At 36.5% G+C, this 24,588-nt stretch overlaps 2 protein-coding genes across 2 annotated transcripts; both read left to right on the top strand.

Annotated features, from left to right (window-relative positions):
- The first annotated feature begins 1,621 nt into the window (after positions 1 to 1,621).
- On the top strand, positions 1,622 to 17,640 carry ptbp1b (polypyrimidine tract binding protein 1b). The gene is made up of 16 exons (XM_084395677.1): positions 1,622 to 1,741; positions 2,278 to 2,328; positions 3,629 to 3,659; positions 7,637 to 7,697; positions 7,792 to 7,964; positions 8,584 to 8,730; positions 9,238 to 9,393; positions 9,562 to 9,672; positions 9,823 to 9,997; positions 10,083 to 10,163; positions 10,273 to 10,418; positions 12,884 to 12,917; positions 13,735 to 13,827; positions 14,703 to 14,919; positions 14,997 to 15,074; positions 15,682 to 17,640. The coding sequence occupies exons 1-16, from the start codon at positions 1,734 to 1,736 to the stop codon at positions 15,812 to 15,814; spliced, it is 1,695 nt and encodes a 564-aa protein (XP_084251803.1). The 5' UTR covers positions 1,622 to 1,733; the 3' UTR covers positions 15,815 to 17,640.
- Positions 17,640 to 21,058, top strand: fam174c (family with sequence similarity 174 member C). Its single transcript, XM_084395678.1, has 3 exons — positions 17,640 to 18,462; positions 19,440 to 19,568; positions 19,737 to 21,058. The coding sequence occupies exons 1-3, from the start codon at positions 18,182 to 18,184 to the stop codon at positions 19,738 to 19,740; spliced, it is 414 nt and encodes a 137-aa protein (XP_084251804.1). The 5' UTR covers positions 17,640 to 18,181; the 3' UTR covers positions 19,741 to 21,058.
- The last annotated feature ends 3,530 nt before the right edge of the window (positions 21,059 to 24,588 follow it).

The following is a 24,588-nucleotide window of genomic DNA, read 5'->3' as shown; positions in this document are numbered from 1 at the left end:
CCTGTATAACACTATGATATAAACATGTAACACTTAAAGGGATAGTTCACCCAAAAATGAAATTCCTGTCATCATTTACTCAAGTTGTTCAAACCTATATGAATTTCTTTCTTCTGCTGAACACAAAAGAAGATATTTAGAAGAATATGGGTTACCAAAAAGTTGATGGGGCCCCATTGGCTTCCATAGTATGGACAAAAAACAAAACACTATGGAAGTAGATGTGGCCCATCAACTGAATTTTCATTTTTGGGTGAACTATCCCTGTAACTTTTCTGTAAACACGTAAATATAAAGAAATGTTTCTATAAATATAAATAACTTTATAAAGCTTCTCTTGTACACCACTGTAATGTAAAGGCCTTACTGATTGCTAGGCCTCTGCTCTGGCCTATTTTTTACCTGGCCAGATCATGTGATGATTCATTTAGCTACCTTGGAGACAATGAGTCTCAGTTTCTGTTGCCCCCCCCATCCCCCCATCTATTATTTAGCTTTAAGCAGGTGCGTCTCCTACGGCACAGGGGGAAAAGTAATTTCCTGAGTGTGACAAACAGGTAATTATTGATGATGATACTTGATGCCAAAGCTCTCCTTGTCCCATAGTCCTTCTGGACAAGACATGTAAAGCTTGTAAACCATTTTGCAGGTTCAAATTGAAACTGTTATTTTAGATCAGACATGTGAAATCACCAAGATTTCTAAAAACTTTAATTTAGGGCTTTTACATTTCCTTGAATACAACATGGTTCCATCAAACCAAACCATGTTTTTATTTGCTTGTTTTAATGTTGGTCTGTGAAAAGAGGGAAATGACAGTGAAGACTCCTCAGCCAGGTGGTCGCAAAAGACTCACTGCAAAGGCTCTGAGACATCAATGAGATCATGGAGCCTTTGATATCTGAGGCGCTTAAATCTAACTGACAGCATTCCAACTAAATAAGATTCTGTTCATAAGACTGTGACGGATCAAAGGCCAGTTACAGTATTTTATCTAAATAAGACTAGATCCTTCATCATAGTCCTACTTTGGCCAGTATCGGTGATGCTGGAACCTTTATCGATTTAATTTACATAGGCCTATATATAGAGAGAGAGAGAGAGAGAGAGAGAGCCTTTAGGCTATATTTCACATCATCTTTTAGTATTTTGTGGAAACAGTAATCAAATCCCTAATCAGACATAATGGATTTCTGCTATCACTTCAAACTTAAATATTCATGTAACCGGTTAGATTAGCTTTCAGTCTGCTGTTGTTGTGTCTAGTTTTCCATTGGCTGTTTAGACTTATTAAAAACTGTGGACAAGAGTGATCACGTGTATTCTATTATGTTAAAATAATTGGTAGGCTATACCATTTAATACATAATTAATCTATTTTATCAAGTCAAGTTACTATTACACTGGCAAAATAACAGGTTAATCCGTTTATTGAACTAAATTAAAACTTATTCCATTAGTGAATACTCCATTCTTCAAACACGCAGAACAATACTAGGATGCACGACACGCAATTTCTCCCTCCTCAACTGTAACCGCCCTTTGCTTTCAACTCGTCTTATCCAATCACAATCCTCCTCGTGTCTTATACTCCCACTATTTTCTAGGGTTGACCAATCACCGAGCTCATCGCTGAGGCTTCACTCAACGCAACTCCGCCATTTTGTAGCGCTTTAAGAAAACTCAGCCAAGCGACAAAGTTGCGGATCAGAGCTGCTGTTCCTCTGTGTGCAATGGACGGGTAAGTGATGCTACGTTGTTATGAATGGAAAATAAGTTGGACTTGCCTGGTGATAAACATTGCATTAGTAAAGCCGTACGTTTATCACCTGTTATGTAGCCTACATATTTTTTTGTTTTGTTTGATTGGACAGCTCTTATCATCACCAGTTACGATGAAACAAACAAACCCGTAGTTTTTCGTGCGTCAGGCTTCTGCATGATGCTCGCTGTTTTGTTTGGCACATTTAGCTTTTCCCCCCTGGTTTGCCTGGTTTCTTTTTTATAAACTATCAGTGTTCGTGTTTTGCAGCCTAATTGAGTTTGTTTTCTGCAAAAACAATTCTATTTCCATCTTGAGGACTTGTTGCATCGTATGCAGTTATAAAAGTTTAAGTAAAAAAGTAAACAATAACGTTCTTTAAAACGCATAAATGGGGAAAGCAGCCATTAAAAGTTGTGTTATTCTTTCTAACCATAAAATTATTAGTAAAGTGAGTAAGAGTAACTTGATTAGTTAGATTGTGTGATGGCATTGACATCTTTTTCCCTGTGCAGCCGCCTAGAGACTGAATTGTATCCTATGGGATCAAGTTACGCAGAATTAGAGTAAGTCTATCTGAAATATTATAGCTCAGAATTGGTGTTTTTTTTTTTAACCTCTCACAGATTGTATTTTTATTGAGTAGTTTTATTAGAGAAATATCAGTGTGCCACAGTGTTTCTCATACAAAATGCTCCATAGTTGCCATAGATTCCACAAAAACAAAGTAGTTACTTGATAGTCAACTGCAGGAATTTAAAATGGTAATGACTATTGCTTTTTTTAAATTATGATTATTTTGTTTATTGCTTGAACAGTGCAAAAATGTGAGTTTTAAACCGTAATTAAACCTGCAAATTTGGGGTTAAAAAGGGCAACCACAATATGTTTGGGAAATTTTGTTCAACTTCTTGAGCTTTGTAATCAACATTTTCTGAAACTTATTTCACAATCTTTGGTGAAAAAGAAACTCCATTTGTTTAATATTAACCTAGTGGTGGTTAATACCACATAGCGGTAACAATTAATGTTGTAACTACTGTAATGTGGCAGATATTGTGGTTTCTATGGTAAATGGTCTCAAATGAGTCTGATAGACCGGGATGAACCACACAGACACACTGAACATGCACCATGTAAGATGATACACAGAAACTAAAACCACACCCCAGGTATTGTGAAAAAATGACCCAGTCCTCAGGCCCCCTTGTTTGAGTTCTCATTTGCATAAAAGTTTTTCCCTCTTGGGGAAAATGTATCTGTATTTGTTTGGCACAGTCTGTTTCTTTTTCAATTCATTGTTTCAAACATAAAAGCCTTAAAGCTGTGCTTTGTAGATATGAGGACTTTTTGAAGACCTGATCCAAAGGGGGATTCTGGAATTGCGTTTACTATGAGTTCATGTGAAACAGGATGTGGGGGTTAATCTTCAACCATAGACTGACCCAAAATACCACTCATTTTTCTTGCTCTAAGGGAGATATGTGGGAAGGAACTAGATTGCGCAGTCTATTCACAATCTGCTTATTCCTTTAATGGGAAAAACATCTGACCAACATGAACCAAATGAAATATTAGACTCATTAGACCTCACTTAAATATGAATCACATTTCTTATTTTGGTTGAGGATTTTAATTTCACCTATTGGCTTGCAGAAATGGGATAGATTCAGAAAATTACACATTAGACACACTGTCCTGTGCATGAAACATTTTTTTTCTTTACCTTTTGTTTAATTGGGACTTTAGACAAATGCATGGGGTTAGAATGGTTCCTCTGTTCTCCATTTCTAATTTCATGTAGCCTATTTTGTTTCTGTTTTCCTGCTCTGATTTTTTTCCTTTCATTTCTCTTTTCTTTTACAGCGTTGTTCACGATATTGCAGTTGGCACAAAGGTAAGAATTTTATATTTGGTCCTTCGGGTCACTGCTGTAGACGACACGTGCTATACAGCTTGAATTGGTTCAATAAGAGCAGTTTTTTAACTGTCTGTGTGCCATGACTCTCACATGGCCTTTGTGACTTCCACACCTTGTGCTATCACTATAGATATGATTCATCCTGGCATGCAACAAGGTGAATCATTTCGAACAAAAAAAAAAGATTTGTTAGAACAAGCTCTGTGGCGTTGTTCATGCCATTCCATGTTGTGCTTTCTCAACTTTTTATGAAATCAGAGTTATCATTTAACTTTAAAAAAAATGAATGCCGGATCATAATATGTCATAATATTTTATTATTGTGAAATGCAAATGCGTAGTTAAGAAATCCCAAACTTGCTGCCTGGTTCAGCCTTTTACGAGGCCACAACATGAACACTCCCGCTCATTCTCTCATTAAAGATTATTTCCTGTGGTATGTGGCTAGTGAGGAGGGACCTACAGGATGTGGAACAAAGGCTGATTCATGAGGTTCATTTAGGTTAGTTACTTACACGCTTCAGGTCATGCAGTAACTTATGTTGCATGAATAATTGGAAAAGTTGGTTCTGAAATTATATGAGATGTTTCCTAGTTTTGGAGTTAAATAATTGTAAGGGCATAATGTCTCAGGTTCAGATCAATTAGCCTAAATGTTAAAGTCCCCCTGTAGTCAATTATATTCTTTAAAATAGCTTGAATGTAAATCTACACCCTTGCCTCATTTAGTATACGCGATTCTATGAATATGCAAATTATGTAATGTGACATTTCTGAGTGAAACAGGATATCGAAAAAAAAAATTAGGATAGGGCTCAATTTTATTAATTGGAAACTAATTGGATTGGAAATTAGATGACAAGAATTGAGCTAGGTTGAATGCAAGTTTGCTTGAAACAAGACATTCTAAATGGCTATTTGGCTATTGGTTAGCATTAATCTAATGTCTAAGTGATGTCATCAGAAAAGGAAAGACGTTTTAGAGGAATAGCATGTTACATTTACATTTTAATGTAAGCTATTAAAATGGTGGAATAGCATACACAAAATCATTTACTAAAAAATAAGAACATAGAGGCTGTAAAAAGGGTCAATGTTAACTGGGAACAAGCTATTCGGTCTTGTCTTTTGGGCTAAATTAAACTAAAGCCGCAAGATATTAATATGCTGCATGTCAGAGTGAAACCAATTATACAGTAGGAAATTATGTAGGGAGAAACTTGATGTTTATCATGAACACTGGGCTATATTATTGTTTGATTTTATTTTTCTATACCCACAAAACCTTTGTTATCAGCACAAAATAGGTTTTCTTTATTTAAAATGCATTGAAATTTCATGCACAATAAGGTCAAAGACATCCATTAAGAAAAGTAGATGATCAATTTTAACTTAATGTTTTTAAATTAATCGTTGGATGGTCTAGTTGTTTTGATGGTCTTCAGATGACTGTAGGCTATTTGTCTTTGTGAACACAGGTGACAAGCATTTTATTGAGGTTTCTACCTAATGATTGAACCCATTTCAGAGACATTCCTCAGAGATTGGTTTTGGCTGTTGATATGATGAAATGAATGCAGTCTATTCATCAAATGCAAATATGTTTGCCTCATCACTCAGCACACACATGTAGCTCTTGTGTTTGTTCAGCAGGGCTGATCAGAGGGAAGATGGCTGGGGGAGGTGCTAATGGGTCACATGGGGGTTCGCTTGATGCTATCAGTCTCTCTTTCTTGTTCTCGGTATCTCATAAAGAATGCAAGTCGAAAGCTTGTGGGTCACAGGTGCTGATTACAGCGAGCTGACAATCCACAATACTCTCAGCATGTTTTAACTCGCTAAAATTGTGATGTTGTTTTTGTGGTGTCAGGGTGCACAACCAGGTATTTATCTGTCAAAAAAGTGCAGTGCCGCGTGTATAGACTCTCCACAGGGACAATTTCTGATCGGCAGTTGCTACTATTGCACTATCCAATGTAAAAAGGTCTGGATTGGAACTGTGCTCATAACCTGTATGGTTAGTGTAGTAAATGGCTCAAGGCACACCTGGGCGTATGGAGATAATGGGTCTTGTGTATTCAGTTCTGGGTTGGGTTTCAGTTACCTGCAGCACAAGGTTTCCATGGTGAGCGCATTTCAATCGGAGCCGTGGTAACGGCCCCGTTTTTTGTTCTTGTGAATTGTTGCGGTCTTCGCCCCTCCCCCTGTCCTTCACACCCCCTAATCTATTTAAGCAAGTATCCCATCATGCCACACCCAACAAAAAGTTAACACATCGAATGTTTGTGTTTGTCATGCTTAATTAACTTCATTGAATGCACAGAGATAGTGCTGTCTGACACCATCTAGAAGCTTTGAAGGAATGTTCTGGGTTCAACTCAAGTTAAACTATTGATGGCGTAGCTATGTAACAGAAACCACAGAAAATTCTAATTTCATTTTAGTACAATATGGACTTGATTTAACTAAAATGAGGGAAGTTGTGGGAACATATTAATTTGTGGCCTTGATGTCTTGTTTTTTTTCCATGCATGTTATGTTGGGGGCTCCGTAAAAATCCAATGTTATATTTTTTATAACAATGTACAGAATTACATAAGGATATTTGTTTAGAGTTTTTTTAAGATCAATTTTAAGTAAGTGTTGGATGACAACAAAGGTAAGCTAAATATAAAAACAGGGTAAATAATACACAATTAATATTAGACATTCACAATGTACCGGCTTCGTGGAGCAAAGCAAACTCCATAAACACTGTGTCCATAATAACCCAAAACTAGAAGTGAATTTGACTAGAATAGTAGTTCTACTTCTAAAAGGACAATTTAGTAATCCTTTAATGAAAGAATTAACGCAAGCACTTTAACAGTTGTTAGTGCTTTATTGTTAAAAATGTTGCAAGCATGTTGTCAATTCATTGGTCGTTTTGCTAGAAAACTTTACAGTTTAGGGTAACAAGCAACTGAGTAGAGCTATAAAGATGGTTTCTGTAAAAGCGTAAAGATTAGCGTGTTTTTCAGTAACCATTTAAACATTCGTTTTTTTTTTTTTAGCTTAGTGTGTCATAGCAGATGTATGTTGTGTAGCCACCCCCCTCTGGGTTACATGTGGTTCTCATTGAGTCGTTTGACTGTGGAATTTTAATATGTGGTGGGCAGGCCTGTGCGGTTGCATGGGCTTTAGTAGTTTCTGCTGAATACCCTTATTTCACTCTTTCTTTAGTCATACGCTGTGATTGGACAATCAGAATATAGTTTAATTCATCCAACTACTGTTACTTTCTTTCTCAAATGTCTGTACTCAGATAATGGACAACCAGAAGAAACATTTGCTTTCAATTGTCCGAACTAAACGGGACAAAGAACTGTGATTTATTGCTTAATCACATGTCTTAAGTCATGTGTAATCTTGGCTTAAGCTGTGTTGGAAATGGGGTGTTTGATACCAAGCGCAGAGGTTAAGAGGTTTTAGACATGTTCCATCCTTCTTTAACAAAGAAAAGTGTGAAAGAGCAAATGCAAAATTCAGTCTGGACACACGTTCCTCTTGGTCGACGACCCGGAAATGTAAACCCACCCCTCTTCCCATTTTCTACAGAGATCTTCCTTCATAGGTTTGTAGTGGGGGATGTCTTGTGGTTGATCTCTGACCCCACCCGTCCTTAAGGCTCTGCTGTTTGCACAGGAAGGCTGAATGTAGCATTGCCCATTTCCTGCGTTCAGAGTTTCTGATGTAAACTTGTCCTTTTTTGGACATCCCGCTATCATTGTTTCCTTTACTACTTGTTGTTGCCATTCAGGCTAAAGGTTGGATTCATCTATCATTATGTTCTTCCTCTTTATTTCAAGTGTCCTGTTTATAAGTTTGTAAACCTCAGAACTGACCTAAACTGTCTAAACCTCATACAAATTACACGGTTTGATCTAGAGCTTTTCTTTTTCTTTTTTTCTCAGAGAGGATCTGACGAGCTGTTCTCCTGTGTTTCCAGTGGGCCTTATATCATGAGCTCAGCAGGTAGTAGTTTTATGCTCTATACTTATTTCTTTCTTTCTCAGATGTGTTTAGTTTTGTCCCAGCAATCCATCCTGATCATCTGCTCTCAATGTAGCCAACGGCAACGACAGCAAGAAGTTCAAAGGTGAAATCAGAAGTCCTGCCGCGCCATCCAGAGTTATACATGTTCGGAAGCTGCCCAATGACATCAACGAAGCAGAGGTCATCTCCCTCGGCCTTCCGTTTGGCAAAGTCACCAATCTGCTCATGCTAAAGGGAAAGAACCAGGTACCATTGCCTCTCCTGTTATGACATTCTTAGCATTAGATCAGAGTAGGAGAAAAGGTTGACTTAACCAAAGCTCATCGCCTAAAAAATTTGGATTTTTAATTTATGCAGTAAATGAGCTCTTCTTAAACAAGTGTTAGTACCGTCACCAATACTAGTGTGTTCTAGATTTGTTTTTGTATTGCATATTAAGCATTCAGCTTAGTTAACATCAAACTTAATTATTTCTTTGGCTAGAAATTGTTTGTGAGTGTATTGATGAGAATCTTGAAAGAAATGTATTCAATATAATATAATTCAGCAATGATGCAATTACATTGAAAAAAGTGACAATAAAGCCATATATAATATTACCAAAGATTTCTATTTCAAGAAATTGTTGTTCTTGTGAACTTTCCTGAAAAAAAGTATCTCAGTTTCTACAAAAATATTAAATATAATATTTCACAATATTACTGTTTTAGTATATTTTTGATCAAAAGAACCTTGCTGCCCTCAAACTTTTGAAAGTAGCGTATGTGAAATTTAGCTTGTTTAGCTAGAAGTTTTTGCGTTCATGTGTTTGCGTAGAGCATTTTTCAGGTTTAACAGAAAATGCATGATCTGCATTTTTGTGCAGGCTTTCCTGGAAATGAACACCGAAGAAGCAGCACAGACGATGGTTACTTACTACTCCTCCGTAACACCCGTCATCAGAAATCATCCCATCTTCATGCAATACTCCAACCACAAAGAGCTGAAAACAGACAACTCACCAAACCAAGTGGTATGTGCTTCAAATTCTCTTTGGGCGTCCATCCGGTAACGTTCGCGGGCTTTGCGAAGCTTCATTCCACTTTTCTACATAGTTGATCACTTGAAAATGTATACATTTATAATGAAGAGTTATTTGCAGCTGCTGTGTGCATGATGATTGATACAAGCAGAGGGCCTGGTTTGCTGTCTTCTACGCATCTTGTTTTTTTCCCTGCATTTTCCACACTGCCCGTTTCCCTTTTCTAAACAGTTTATATGCCGCTAAAGGGCTTTAGCAGTGAATTCCACAGCTGCAGCCCATCAGTGCTCATTTGGAGGATAGCTAAATTTGTTTTGCTTTTTTCTGTTTTTGAACAACTAACAGTGTTTACTCCATACTCGATTTTGTTCAGAATAAGCCATCTACAAATTGACTCATGCGTGCGCATGGATAAACAGCGTTTTTCTTTTCCATTTTCTTTTCTTTTAAACCTAATTGAAATCTAATTTATTCTTTGCCATTGTTTGGTGTCTACAGAGGGCACAGGCAGCACTGCAGGCAGTAAATGCTGTCCAGACAGGTAGCATGACTCTAGGTGCTGTTGACCCATCCGGTATGACTGGCCCCAGCCCTGTCCTGAGAGTCATCGTTGAAAACCTATTCTACCCTGTGACCTTAGATGTCCTGCACCAGGTATACACTTCCTCTAGTCTATTCTACACCGTGACCTTAGATGTCCTATACCAGGTATACACTTCTGTAGTCTAGTACTCTGAAATGACTTTCTGACTTTATCCTTTCTGAATTAACTGTTGGCAGTTATGATTGTTTGATACTAAAATATCTTCGGTTCCTAAACAGATCTTCTCCAAGTTTGGCACAGTGCTGAAAGTGATCACATTCACCAAAAACAATCAGTTTCAAGCTCTACTCCAGTTTGCTGATGGCCTGACAGCACAACATGCCAAGCTGGTGAGTGGTGCCATCTATCAGCCATCTTATGTAATGACAAATATTAAAACTTGGTTTTATGCCAGCTCACATACTGTGAAAGAATTTGAAAGTCTAGATTTTGGCATGATGTTTGTGGCATAGTTTTGATTAAAATCTCTCTTTCCTCAGGCTCTAGATGGCCAGAACATCTACAATGGCTGCTGTACCCTGCGCATTAGCTTTTCCAAACTTACCAGCTTAAATGTCAAATACAATAACGACAAGAGCCGTGACTATACTCGTCCAGACCTGCCCACAGGGGACAGCCAGCCTACTCTTGAACATCACCATATGGCTGCTTTCGGTACAAATGCCCAGCACACACTTTTCTTAACCACAGTCCCATTCTGCCTCTTTTAGAAATGTCTAAAAGTCCTCGTATTTTGCAGCTACTCCCGGGATCATCTCTGCCTCTCCATATGCGGGAGCACACGCCTTCCCTCCGCATTTTGCTATCCAGCAAGCTGCAGGTATGACGGCACACAGCTTGAGTCTAACGCCTTCTCCATTTTACATTTTCATGTCTTTCAATTATTATGTCTTGTGATTTGTCACGTAAATTGAGACTGTCTTGATCAGGGTTGACAATACCTGGGGTTCATGGAGCCCTGGCCTCACTGGCCATGCCTGGGGCAGCAGCGGCCGCTGCGGCTGCTAGCAGAATGGGCTTCCCCTCCCTCCCCGGGACCCACTGCGTCATGCTGGTCAGCAACCTGAACCCAGAGGTTAGTAGTTCGTAGTCTCTCATGGACCTGGAAGTGCTCAAAATGTCTATTTAAACGTTAGGTCTTCGAGCAAGCTCAGGGACTTTTTTTTATTGTGCCATAGCCTACTGTTCCTAATGATCCTTAAATGAGAAATGCATTATTTGTAAAGCTGTCACAATTCAAAAATTTCACTCCAAAAACAGCGGAACACTTAATCTTTTTTTTATATTTCAAATATTGTAATGTATAAATATTAACCACTTAAATTAAAACAATCACAATGGCACCACAGCAAAATCTTAGTGGAACATTCTTTTTAAATGAAGTGTAATTAAAAAAACAAAATAATGAATGTAATATATAATAGAATAAATATTAATCATTTAATTCATCCAGTAATAAAAGTATTTATGAGTGAGTCATTGAATCATCCATTCAAACCTTTTGTTTAATAATCCATTCAGATTAATTAAACATTTTAAATAGGCTGCAGCATTTAACATTTTGTCAGAACGAGTAAATTAAATGTTTGTTTTTAGTTGTCTGTTCAGAATTGTGATCGCTGTTTAAAGCAACAACAAAATTGCGTTTCTCAATTTATCCAGAATCGTGCGGCTCTAATTCAGATTTCAGAAGAATCGTTTTGACATTTGTAATACAAATGTTGAGGTGTCTTGTCCGTCAGCTGATCTGATATTCACTACTGTAATGAAGATGTACGTACGTAAGCAGGGGAAATTCTTGACTTTAAACAAACAACCATTTAAATGTTTAGGATGTTTGCATTGTAAGAATGTACAGGGAGACTTCGTTCAGATATAAAAACGCTGACTCGTTAGGTAATGTTTTTCATTAAAATTAGATGATTTTCTATTAATTCATTAGAATGTGTGGTGGCTTGAGCAATGAGCAACTCAGTCATTCATATAGTTCAGTGAGCGGGACACTTTTTTTTTATGTTATAATGTGAAAATATTGGTATAAATAAAACAATGACAACATAGTTGAACACACCTTTTAAAAAAAATGTTTATATTATATTTTCTAAGGGTGTGACGAGATCTCGGTATTAAAACGTGATGATATTTCTCGTTGATGTGAAAAGCTGTCTCGCAATATCAGCATGACGGAGTTGAGTTTGTGGGAAGACCTTTTACAGTGCTTGCATTATATTGTTCAGCATATGATAATTCATACTCAAGTACAAGTAGAACGGAAGTGACATTCATTACAAGATTAGTAAAGACATTTTAAAATGCACCTAGTTTGTTTTGCATTTTGGTAAATGAAAAACTATTTTTCCGGTCATATATTTCATCATTGAAGATTTCTTAAAAACAGTATGATAATATCGTCTTGTCTCGTTCTCGTGAACGCAATATCATGTATCGTCTCATCTCGTGAGATAAGTGTACTGTCACACCCCAAATATTTTCGAATACAAATATCGGTATAAATATTGATAATTGAAAACTTTTAACTGTATTAACTGAATTAAATGAACGGTACATTGGATATTGTAAACTGGTGTTGTTACTACTGCTGAATGTTTCTTTCATTTTAGTGCGTTTATGACCTATTGTCGCTCAGTAATTGCAGTGTACAGGGCACAAAAGCCTGTTGTTTAGAGTTTCCATTAACTGAAGCTCCGGCTCTTTATTCGCTCAAGTGTCCTCACCCCTTCTACAATGCGTTGTCATTTCTTCCTCTAACATCCTCAGGTTTTGTGTTAAAAAATTCCATTCAGTTGAGCTTCATTCTTCTTGTTGCTTCCATTTGAATATGTTGCTGCTTTATTTCATATTCCACTCATCTCCTCCAAATATTATACAACAGTAAAATTGTGAAATTGTATTTTCTGTTGGTCTGTTCAGAAGTTGGTTTTATTTATTCATTCATTTGTACTGTTTTGTAAAACAGACCATTGGAAAGTGCATTTACACATGTATCATATTGAAAAAAAAAAAAAATCACATTGTTTACTACAGTAACTAATTGCTAAAGATTAGCTTGTTTTGCTGGTGAAGTTTCTTTGTTAAATTTAGCACTATATTTTGTATTTCTTTATGTATACTGACCTTGTTTTTTTTACCTCCTTTTTTCTCCTATTTCTCTCCCTCCCCGTTCCCCTCATCCCATTGCTCTTTTTTTGTTTTTGAAACCTCGTTCTCCTTTGCCATCTGGCTGCACGCACCATATGTCTCTCTACTCATCTGATCTGTACGAACAATTCCACATCATCCCACAATCACACACACCAACATGACTTCAAACACACACAAACATTTCTCTCTCTTCTATCCCCCCCACTCCCACCCCTCTCTCTGCTCCCAATCCATTAACCATCTTCATGATCCAACCATCGTTTTTCGCCATTTCCTGTGGAACTGCCTCGCTGCCTCGGATATGTTGAACCTCCACTCTGCCTCCGATCTTTACCTGTCTCTTCCTCCTCCGCTGCCCCCCTCTGCTGTCCTTTAAAGAGAGTTACGCCCCACTGCCTCTTTATTCTCTTCGGTATGTCATCCTTTAGCATCTTTTTTGTCACTTATTTATTCTGTTCTTTTAATTTGGTTTTATTTCCTCACAAGGCATCTGTGAGGCCCAATTCTTTGAGTGCCTCGCTTGTTTTCTGCAGTATTTGGTGTGGTGAGATGAGACACGTCATGAAAAGCTGCAGCTTTCCCGAAAACAACAGCACTTCCTTTGAGTGCAGACGGGAGCTGCCTCTTTTTATGACGGAACAAAGCAAATTGGCTTCTTGTAAAAATGTTGCATGCTTTTGAAAACTGTTCGTTCCACCTTTTTTTTATTGCATGTCTTTGGAGAAAAGCTGTTTAAAATACTTGGTTTAATAGTCAAGACTCCTGCTGTTTTATATGTTCATTCTTTTTTGGGTTAGAAAGCATTTTCATCCCCCTCAAAACTTTATATCTTTCAAGTCTTAAAAGATTCTTATCTCAATCGATCCGTTTAATCTGTTCCTCATGAGATCGTAAAACAACTTAAACACTTGCTGCAGTCTTCCTAAGATTTGCAGATCCACTACTCTACTCTTAAATCATTTTTTTTTTCTTAACTAAGAATTTTTTCAGTTTCCTCTTAAAACAAGTTACTTTGTCCTTTTTCACTCAAAGCCCTGATAAAATTGCTATTTCACTAGTTATTTTCTTTAAAAAAAAAGTGTACCCTGAAAAGCATGTGATGGTGTGATATATTGGAGTATCTTGATTGTGAACTGAAGTTGTTTTATAGCTCAGACTGGTTTTGATGAGGTGTGTCTGATCATAACTAATTGCATATTTGTATCTGACATGATCCTGTCTTTTTGTAGGTGTATATGGGGATGTAATGAGAGTAAAAATCATGTTCAACAAAAAGGAGAACGCTCTCATACAGATGTCTGATGGGACACAGGCTCAGCTCGGTAAACTCTCTTAATATTATGGGTATTTGCATAGAGAAGGAGCCGAATATATGTATAATTGTATAATATGTATAATATATGTATAATTTTAAATTAATGCCCAATCCAGGTAACGCATAACACACGAGCCAATTTGGCAGGTTATGTATAAATGTTCTATCACTTTGTATGGCATTGCTATCAGAGCCCTTCCTCTAAAAGGAGCTGCGTAGTGCCACATCTTTAAAATTCAAACACATTGTTTTCTATGACCGTATGAACACGCCGTCTATCCACAGTGCCCAGCTACAACTTCGGCTGTTTAAATATCACGCCCCTAAGTACGGTTAAGGAGCCTTGCCCCATGGAGAAATGTAACCCGGCCAAGAAGAGCAAGTAATCGCATGAAAGAGGAATTGATCTTACTCCAAAAACAGCCGTTAACCTCGTAATTGCAAACAATCACATTAATTTATATATATTAAATAATATCTGTAAATAAAACAAAACATTATAAACACTATTGCCAAGGCTATTTTCCCCTCACTCCACAAAAAAGTCCTTTAAATTTAATGGTATTCAGAACAGAAGAAGAATGAAAAATAAGTAGCTATAAATTATATATTAAACTATAAAATAAAACACGAATTAGGCTATAGTGGCATTCTTTAACATACAAACATCAAGCCAAAATTAATTTATTTAAAGTGAAACTGAAACGGCAGCTCACCTCCCATTCGGCAAGAATCCAAAAATGTTATGGTAGTGCTGAAATTGTTTTTTGCAGTATACTGATTCACGTCATGGCTAACTAGGGGCAGAATGATACACCCTCTGTATATTTCGTTAGTTTTCAATTTTAGTGTATACATTCATGTACAAATTTTATATTTCAGCAATGAGCCATCTAAGCGGGCAGAAGTTATACGGCAGGCCCCTGCGCATAACACTGTCCAAACACACGACTGTCCAGATGCCCCGGGAGGGACATGAAGACCAGGGTCTCACCAAAGACTACAGCAACTCTCCTCTCCATCGCTTCAAGAAGCCAGGCTCCAAAAACTACTCCAACATCTTTCCTCCCTCATCTACCCTGCACCTGTCTAACATCCCGTGAGTTTATCAGCTTCTTGTTTTTCTATTAATTTTATAAACCAGATCTCATCTGTAACTTTGTTTCTGTGTTTTAGACCCGCCGTTGTTGAAGATGACCTCAAGATGCTCTTTGGTAGCAGTGGTGGTCTCGTCAAGAACTTCAAGTTCTTTCAGTAAGTCTGTGCGGCTGTGACATGCAGTAGCCTATCAATTAAAAGTATAACTTTAATGTGTTACAGAATGTTTGCTTGAGCACAATTCGCTTATAAAATTCAAACATGTTTTTAGGATTTTATTTATTACTTAATGTATTACTTTAATATTTAATTATTTTATTACTTCTGCATTAAATATAAGCTTGCTATTAGCCATAACTTTTACAAATATATTATCAGGCAGACATTATGTTGAAATTTTGTTTCTATATTAAATAATATAATTTCTAGACACCTTGGCTTGTCATTTCTCATTGTAATTTGTCTTTTCATGGTTATGATTATTTTTTTAATGGAACACTTCAGCAAGTAAAAAAAATAGTATGAACACACTGATCACATATATGCACTATAAAACTTTATTATTATTTAGTTAGTTTAGTTTGAATTATTAGTTTAATTTTAGTATATAGTGAATGGTTTTAATTAATTTGCTACCTGGTTATTTTGAGTTAAAATGCAGTTTTTGGCAGCAACAATCTGTAATTATTATTGATTATCTTCAGCACATAAATTCGATGTCGGTTTATCCATAAGAAATACTAACAAATTCATCAACTTTCAGGAAGGATCGCAAGATGGCTCTGATTCAGATGGGTTCGGTGGAGGAAGCAATCGAGTGCCTTATCCAGTTCCACAACCATGATCTTGGAGAAAACCACCATCTTAGGGTCTCCTTCTCCAAGTCCACCATTTGAGAGAAATATTCTCTAGAATGGGTGGGAGTGGCCAGTCATTGTAAACCTTAATGAGTCTTAATCACAAAGCTCACTTCCATCATTCCATTCTTTTATTTAAGAGGCATTTTAGTGGATATTTACAAATGTTCTTTTTATTTTATTTTAGTCAAATTTTTAGAACAGATGTATTATTAGTTTCCCCTGAAAAGTTCATTAACTGTATGTATCACTCCATCTATTAGTTTCAGTCTAGTTAAGGCTTGTAAAAATGATTTCTATAGAAGCAGAGATGAACCACTTCAGGCCTTTGATTCCATTTGTGCCTTCAGATCTCTAGAACCTCAGTCAAACATCTGCAACTAATGTTTGCAAATCTGTGGTTTACAGTCCATTTCGTGGCCTCAGGGCCAAGCATTGATGCTCCTATGAGACATGGGTAATTTCATCAGGCTGATGGTACAGGCCTTAAACTCTGCGCCTCTGCGTTATGTATCTCCCAGTAGGTTTGTAGTCATCATATCCTCTAGCTTTGGCATTTATACTGTATTTTAGACATAGAATGTTTACAGTCATTTTTCTCCAAGTTAATGCAATCATTTGTGTTTATATCCTATAGTGTTGTCAAGATTTGTATTGTTTTTATACTGTGGGCCATTGCATGTTGGCTGTGGGCAGCGGATCATTAACCGCTGTCCGTTTACTGTTTGTCCTGTATTTTGCGTAGATGTTCAGTGTCTGGCTTCATGTTATTGTGTGATGTAGATTATTTATGATATTCTACTTCAATGCCCCATTTATTTTATGTATTCATGTACCTGTGTACACTACAGCTTGATACCAAAGCCTTTCCTCCATGTACCTTCTAAGGGACATCCTGACACCTTTTAGCCTCACGACAAACGGCATGTACAAACATGGCCTCTCAGAATGGCTTGATGCTTCCCCTTCTTTGTAGAGAACAGCACTGTGTGATCTGTGATGGAAACAGTTCAAGTGAACTGGGACAGGCGGTGGAAATGACTGAAAGTCAGCACATCTGCTGAATTGTGCACATCACATAATGCTCAGATCAGACACAATGGCCTTCAGTGACCTCTGTTAATTTGAGTTTGGGTCTTTGAAATGACAAGTGCCTTTTTAAAATGTCTTGGTTGATTCATAGCAGTCCATCCTGGTGACATTCAGCTGCATTAACGTTCAAAAGATGTTTAACGAAAGGCTTGATGGTGGTGGCCTAAATTTGACACTCGGACCAGAAAATGTAAAGAAAATAGAATCTTCTTTGTTTATATTATGTTCCCAGCTTTCATAATTGATCAAGTTATTTTACTTTACTATTTTTTGCATTAGTGTATGTAAAACTGTATGTTTTTATTTTTCTTTGTTGTGTTTTAAAATGTGTGTGGGACCAATCTAAAAAAAAAAAGGTGCTGCTTTAAAAAAAAAATGCAAACGCTCCTTGGATATAGAGAAAAGAATCCCATTTTTGGATTTTGGAAAACATTTATTTTTCACAGTGGCTGGATAAAACCTGATTATGCATCCTTGCACAACATTAAAAACCCTCATTTTACAACATCTGCCTTAGATAAAGTGCTTTTTCTTACAGTGGACAGATGAGGTGTAAATACTATTTTTGTATCACAATGTTAAAAGTTATGGGTTTTTTATATTTCCTGAAAACGTGTATATTTTGATTACAGCTTTGGACCATCATCATGCAAAAAAATATAGTTCAATATAAAATGGTTAAAATCAGGATTACACTGTTTTCAGTCTTTATCTTGTTTCTCATGGCATTCCTAGTTGTACTTTTTGCCTTCAATAAATATTTCTTTACTCCAGTCTGTGTACATGACGTTTATTCGTGTGTCAATAAATAATGGACAGCTATTGTTTCTTTTACGAGGGGCTTAATGACAGAAGATAACATAACATACATCACACAAGTACTGCAAGAGCTTGCAGTAAAAGTTCAGTCGTATGCTAATACCCCTTGCGGAAACGCCTCGCCGTTGCATTATGCACAGACTCACGAAATCGGACTTGAGTAGCTAGTAACTACCAACTGGGTCGACGTATTTGCGTAGAGTATGATTCAGGCAACAAACATTCTGACAATAACCACAGTCTCTATCAAAATAATACATTATTCATTATCTGAACCCTGTGGAAAAGGTGAATGGAACGTGTTTATGGCCTCACAAAGGAACCTGGTCTCGTTGTTGATTCCCCTCAGGACACAATTTACCGTAACACTAACGTTACGTGTGCTGTGTCGTCACGTCTTCAATCAGGAAGAGGAACTGGACTCAGTCGTTAAAGCGAACTTCATATTTGTGTGTGGATCTTCTCTTGGCTTTAAAAATCACGAACTCGATTACTATGAAACATTTATTACTTCTGCCTCTGCTTTTGACTTTGTGGGCTGTTTCTTATGCCGACGACACGAGCAATGGGCAGAAGCTCAGTGCCACTAAACAACCCGAACTCAAGAACACTTCCAACATCAGCATCAGTAACGTTACCAATGGGTCTGATAAAAACACCACAAGCAGCAAGAAAATGGGCTTCGATCTGGATGGCGCGATGATTAACCGGGCACTGTATGTTCTTATCGGGATCACGGCCATCGGAGTTCTGTATTTCTTAGTGAGAGCGGTCCGGTAAGTGATCCGGAAATTAGGTTTTGTATTAAAGTTGACATATTATGTATATACTACTATTACTAGACAGTATAGTCAGCGATTCGAAATGCAGCGGTGATGGCAAAAATGTTTTTATGGGAAAAAACTTTGCGCTGTGTCATACATGGCCTTTTATTGAGCAGAAGAGCTGCTCAAAAGCAAATTAACTTGTTTTTATTAATATGATATTGCTAATTTAAAAAAGTTTTACTCAAATAAACAGCATGTTTGAGAAATATTAAGGATGTATACTTACAAGAAGATTCCACCCAGACGCATCTTGTTGAAAAGCTGTTGAAATCTACATGGAGCGAGTCGCCCCCTCGTGGCCGCTGCTTTACTTTACAGACCGAAATGTCATAATTATTCCCTGATAAGTCCACTAAAACTGCTAAATAAAGTACAATAGTTATGTGGACCGCTTTTATTTAAAGTTACACTGTGTAACTTTTGGCCCTCTTGCATTAAAAAAAAAAAAAAATGCATGCATTTTGCAAAAGAACATTGTTTTGGTTTTGCTTCGGCTCTGCGTGACTGTGTGGATGGATATGGTTCTTTCTCATAACTAAAAGAGAGAGAGAGAGAGAGATTATCCCACTGTTCATAAAACATTCACTACTAGGCTTAAGAAATATTACCAGTTTAGATGGAAAAGATTTCAAGCTGACTTGTTGAAGACATTACTACAGCTTTACCCATTAATAGAAGTGGTACTTCCTTGAAAAGAAATCCAGCACAACATTGTTTTTCTTACGAGATTGGTCGCATTCTCTTTTTGCCAGCAGACAAAAAGCTGCTGTTCTCTGCTGTTCAACGCTCTGTTCTGCGTTGTTGTTGTTTTTTAAACAGAAAAGTTACATTGTGTACCTACCTTTTTAATATATATATATATATATGTATATGTTTGAACTGTTCCTTCAAGTGTTTAATGGTTCTTCTTTGTGCTCTCGTTCAAGTCTGAAAAAAAAAGGTGTTCAGAGGAAGAAATACGGGCTCCTTTCAAACTATGACGACACAATGGAGATGGCCCACCTGGAAAGCGATGAGGACGATAACACTGTTTATGAAGCCAAATCTTTGAGAAGGTAGTCAAACACTAGATTATTCTGCCAGATCCCTCAAATATTGACACAAGCATCACTCAGTCTCTGCTCAACTTTAGACTTTGGACTGTGATGTTGGAAATCTATTCCTCAGATATGATCTTGTTTGACCTGCTTTTAACAGCTTTTCTGCACTGCTTCTTTTAACAGATGAATCTCTGGGGATGTTTGACACTGCCAGAAAAAGAATGTAATGAAGACAATCCCATTCTCTCCACCAAAATGGTTGTTGAATGATTTTGTCGTCGTTTTCAACAGCCATGAGAGGACCTAGTCACGACGCTTGGATGCTTTTGTTCCAAGAATGAAGTGGAAGGTGTGGCTTTAAACTAGATCGCTACATTTTGGACTGATGTGACCAAATAGATCTTTTTGGAAATTTCTTGGAAGGTCGTACTTTTTTTTTCTTTCTTTTTTTCTTTTTTTTTTTTTGTGGAAAGAAAGTTAGCAGATTATCTGCTTTTCTTTATTTCTTTCTGCTATAAAACTGTTTTGTGCCAAAGTTACTTATGCATTTTTTTTTTCTGTCTGTGTGTTAATTAATATTGTAAAAAAAAAAAAAAAAAACTAACAGTCCTAAAAGTTGTTTGCTAATTTATGAGACCATTACATTGTTTGTATTATGTGGATTTTTTGTTTTAGATGTACCATCATATTATGATAGATATTTTTCCTTTTTAAATTCTTGTTCGTTCTTTCTTTCTTTCTTTCTTTCTTTCTTTCTTTCTTTCTTTCTTTCTTTCTTTCTTTCTTTCTTTCTTTCTTTCTTTCTTTCTTTCTTTCCTGGGACTATACTGGCTATTATTTTCAGATGTAAATTCTGAAGTGTCATAAATTCATGGATATCATATGTATGAATATGCCAAATACCAGCATATGTAAGAGATGCACTTTCATTTTTAGGGTTTAGAAACTAAAACAGCAAAACAGCCAGTCATATGCCATGACAACACCCTGGCCGTCTTTGTACCATTACAAGGTTGGTTTGATAAATACTTTGTATTTTTAAAGACTAAACATTTTGGGTCCAAACGTAGATGTGCTTCGTGCTCAGTTCTGCGTTCAAAGTCATTGGGCGTGTTAATTAAGGTTGACTTGTGGAAGTTACATGCTTTTTTTTTTTTCAGTGGGTGTGGTTTTGCAATTAAGTAAAGATGACAAATGATTGTGCTGTCAAAACAGAAAGCCATCTTGAGGTATATGGATCAAACCACAGCATTCACAAATTATCAACTTGACATTTCAAGAGGTGTAAATGTCATTAATGACATGGTTATAAATGTACTGACTTGTCAATTCTGTCCAATACTGTCAAATTTAAATGCATGAAATATTACTCTATCAACGTTTTATGTACATAATTCCAATGATTCCTGAAGCGTGCCTTGCATTCATCGCCTTTTTGTAAGTGCATTTGATTGGATGTGTTTTGGGCTTTTTTGTAATTAAATTCTATTCTCTATTTTCTCCTATTTCTCTATTCTCTATTTTTATCATTCTGAAGTTATTGATTTAAAAAAAAAAAAAAACGTTTTAAATTTTCATTAAATCATTATGTAGAACTGATGCAGTGTACCGCAGTTTATAGAGGTCTTGACATGAGAAATCATTTGACATACATGAGGTCTTTGTACTATAAAAACGTACTGTAAGTTGAATAGCTTAAAAACATCTTCAGGTCACCTTTATTTATATAGTGCTTTATACAATACAGATTGTTTTAAAGCAGCTTTAAAGTGATAACAGGAAAATCATTCAATGACGCAAACGAAGGAACAGCAAAAGAAAACCGTGTCATTGTTCAGCTGAAGTCAGTTCAGTATTGATTCAGTTATGTTGTGAAGATCATCAATTATTAAATGAGTTTATTTGATCTATAAGGCAGTTCTGCAGAAAACTGATGTCACCGTCCAGTTCAGTTCTTATCTAATAGTGTCAGTGCAGTCAAATCATTAATATTGTTGAACGTTCCTCATTATAGACAAAGCATTTATTTTACAAAGCTCCAAAAATGGTTCATTTTGCATATTTGTTGTGGATCTGATTCACCGCCACACTGTTGCAGACTTGAGTTTTTGAGATGTAGGTTCGTTGTCTTGTGATTCAGGATCAGACTCTGGCTCAAACATGTATGGCTGAATTTCACTGGTTGTCATTTTTCAACTTTAGAAGTTTTCAAAGCTTTTCACGCAAGGATGTTCAAAGTTATTTGAACAAAAACTGTTACTAAATCATAGCAGTGGGCATTTACTTCCAAGTCTTGAATGCGGCATGCTTATCAAAACAAGTGTTTAAGAGAGGGTCAAAAGCAGGATAGAAAATTACTTCTAAGATGTTATTTTATGGACCGTAAAAACTATAATATTTTATTTTCACGTTTCATTTTAATGGCGTCCTGGAGGATTATATGTTTGTTCGGAGCATTTCAGTGCTGATTTGTAAACGAGGCACAGTGTAATGGAGAGTTCGAAAAGAGACTTTTGTTGAAAGACGAAGCAGCCAACTCAACTGTATTGGCTGATTTGACAGCGCAAACCGTAAGTAAACAATTTGATAATGCTTCATATTAATGTTTTCAGAGCACTTTATCGCCTGTGATTTCGAGGGCGGCGTTGATACTTTTTCCTATGCAACAGCCAATCATACCAGTGGTTACTGACAAGCCTTAAAGGAGCCACCCCTAAAAGCAAAGATAATTTCAGAAAGAGGCTGTGAAGATACCTCACGAAACTGATTTCAGACTGACTTCTGAGGCAGCATAACGATTTACTGATCGATTACAAAATAGAGAGAGCTTTGGTGACAACTTACTGAATATTTAATTACTACAATAACTTATCTCTAGAAATGCCAGCAAAAGTGGGAAAAGTTGGTCAAAATGTACACTTTACACAAACTGACCACCAGGCACCAACCTCAAATTTCAGATGCCATCTTTATTTTTTTAGCTCAACAGTCAGGGAATGGAACACAAAGGATTGTGGGATATCAAAGGCAGCGAAGGATCCATCTATGCTGCAAAAATCGCTCAGATGAAGGTATCTCAGGAGACAGGATGTGGCTCGAACATTGAATTCGGACGTGCCTTGTTACCTTCCTTCCTCCGTATCCGAGTCAGAATGAGGGTTGAAAATAAACCTTTTTCCACGTTTTGTGTGTGTGTGTGTGTGTGTGTGTGTGTGTGTAAAATAGGAACATTAAAATAATAATTTTATATTCATGTCATGATACCTTTAATATGTGTAGCCTATATCTTGTGTCGTTGTCATTTAGCATAAAAAGTAGTTTTAAACATGTCAAATGCTTCTAGAATAAAATATTTAAATGATTCACTTTTTTGTAATTTGCACTAAACATGTATAAATTAATACAAATCAACATTTGCTGTCCAACTAATATAGCCTCTGTTGAGTGTTAGTATAAATACGGTAAATATAATTTATATGAACAATATATTTATTATATACTTATATTTAACATAATATACATTTAAATAAAATCATAAAATTTTCCTTGTGAAGGGGACTTCCTTTTCATTACTTATAGTCATTTCTTTAACCTGCTATCAGTCACTAGATGGCGCCATCTGTCTATCTAATAGCAGTGCACACTGTGTGTGTGTATGTATATACACACACACACACACACACACACACACACACACACACACACACACACACACACACACACACACACACACACACACACACACACGTACACGTTGGGTTTCCATATTTTATGGGGACTTTTCATGGACATAATGATTTTTATACTGTTCAAACTGTATACTCTTTAACCTAAACCCTACCGCTAAACAACCATCACAGAAAACGTTCTGCATTTTTACATAAAAAATTTAAATAAAAAACACAATTTACTATGATTTATAAGCTGTTTTCCTTATGTGGACCAAAAACCAAAAACAAATCCCCACAAGATCATAAATGACTGGTATTGCTATCCTTGTAGGGACATTTGGTCCCCATAACACACAGGACCACTTACACACACAAGCACTTTCAGCTGTTGCCCAGTTGAGTTTGGCTTCGTTCCTGCCTTATGAGCCATTAAACCTGCTAAATAACATAGAGAATTAAGATTATAAACATAATTATGCTGAAACAACAGGAAAGGGTTCATATTCTCCTAATTCAGCTGCAAATGACCATGAACAATTAGCACAGAAATAGCGCTCTTCAAGCAGGGTCAAAAGGGGTCGAAACACACATAATCATTATACTACATTAACATGAGTTTGATGTCATTTTCTGCTTACATCTACACAGCTTTAATGAGCAACAGTCTTGCATATTTCAGAATCTCAATGAAGTATTGAGTTTGAATAGAAACTCCAATTCTTTACCGCATTTCTAAAAGCTACAAAAAACTTATTTGATTCTCAGAATGATTCAATGTCCATTATCAAACTCTGAATGCAACTAAAAGCACTAATTTCATAGAATATCACTTGCATAATTTCATCGACATTCACCTTTTCAGTTCTATGCTTTTTTTTTTTTGAAGTAGCCTACCTTTGAGTACCATTTATACATGAATATGGCACCATGAATGTGGTACCATGGTATACTATCGATACCATCATTGTACTGGTACTGCACAATACTTTTTTGATAATGTGTAATAACATTTCAATTTAAACAATATTGACAAAATACAGCCTAAATGTAACAATGTTTACATTTGTAACAATGTATTGTTATTTAAATCCAAACAAAGTTTTGCAGCTATCTATTTGCTTGTGTAGTAATAAAGGTTGACAAAGCTCACTTTTAGCAGATAGGCATTTAAAATGTACTGTCTGTCTATTGTGGGAAAACGGAGCAAAAATATTGATGACTCATCCTGCACTGCAGGGATTTTTGTCCAACCAAATTGTTTCTAGAATGAGAATGTCCCGCCCCCTAATGGCACAAACAACAAGTTGCAAATCAAGTTTGTTGCTGCCTCTAAAGCCTATTGGCTATTTTATTTCAAAGGGGTG

The sequence above is a fragment of the Rutilus rutilus genome (genome assembly GCF_951802725.1).
Source record: "Rutilus rutilus genome assembly, chromosome: 22".
NCBI classification, from domain to species: domain Eukaryota; kingdom Metazoa; phylum Chordata; class Actinopteri; order Cypriniformes; family Leuciscidae; genus Rutilus; species Rutilus rutilus.
Note: the sequence above shows the minus strand (reverse complement) of the source record. Positions and strands in the feature narration are given on the sequence as shown.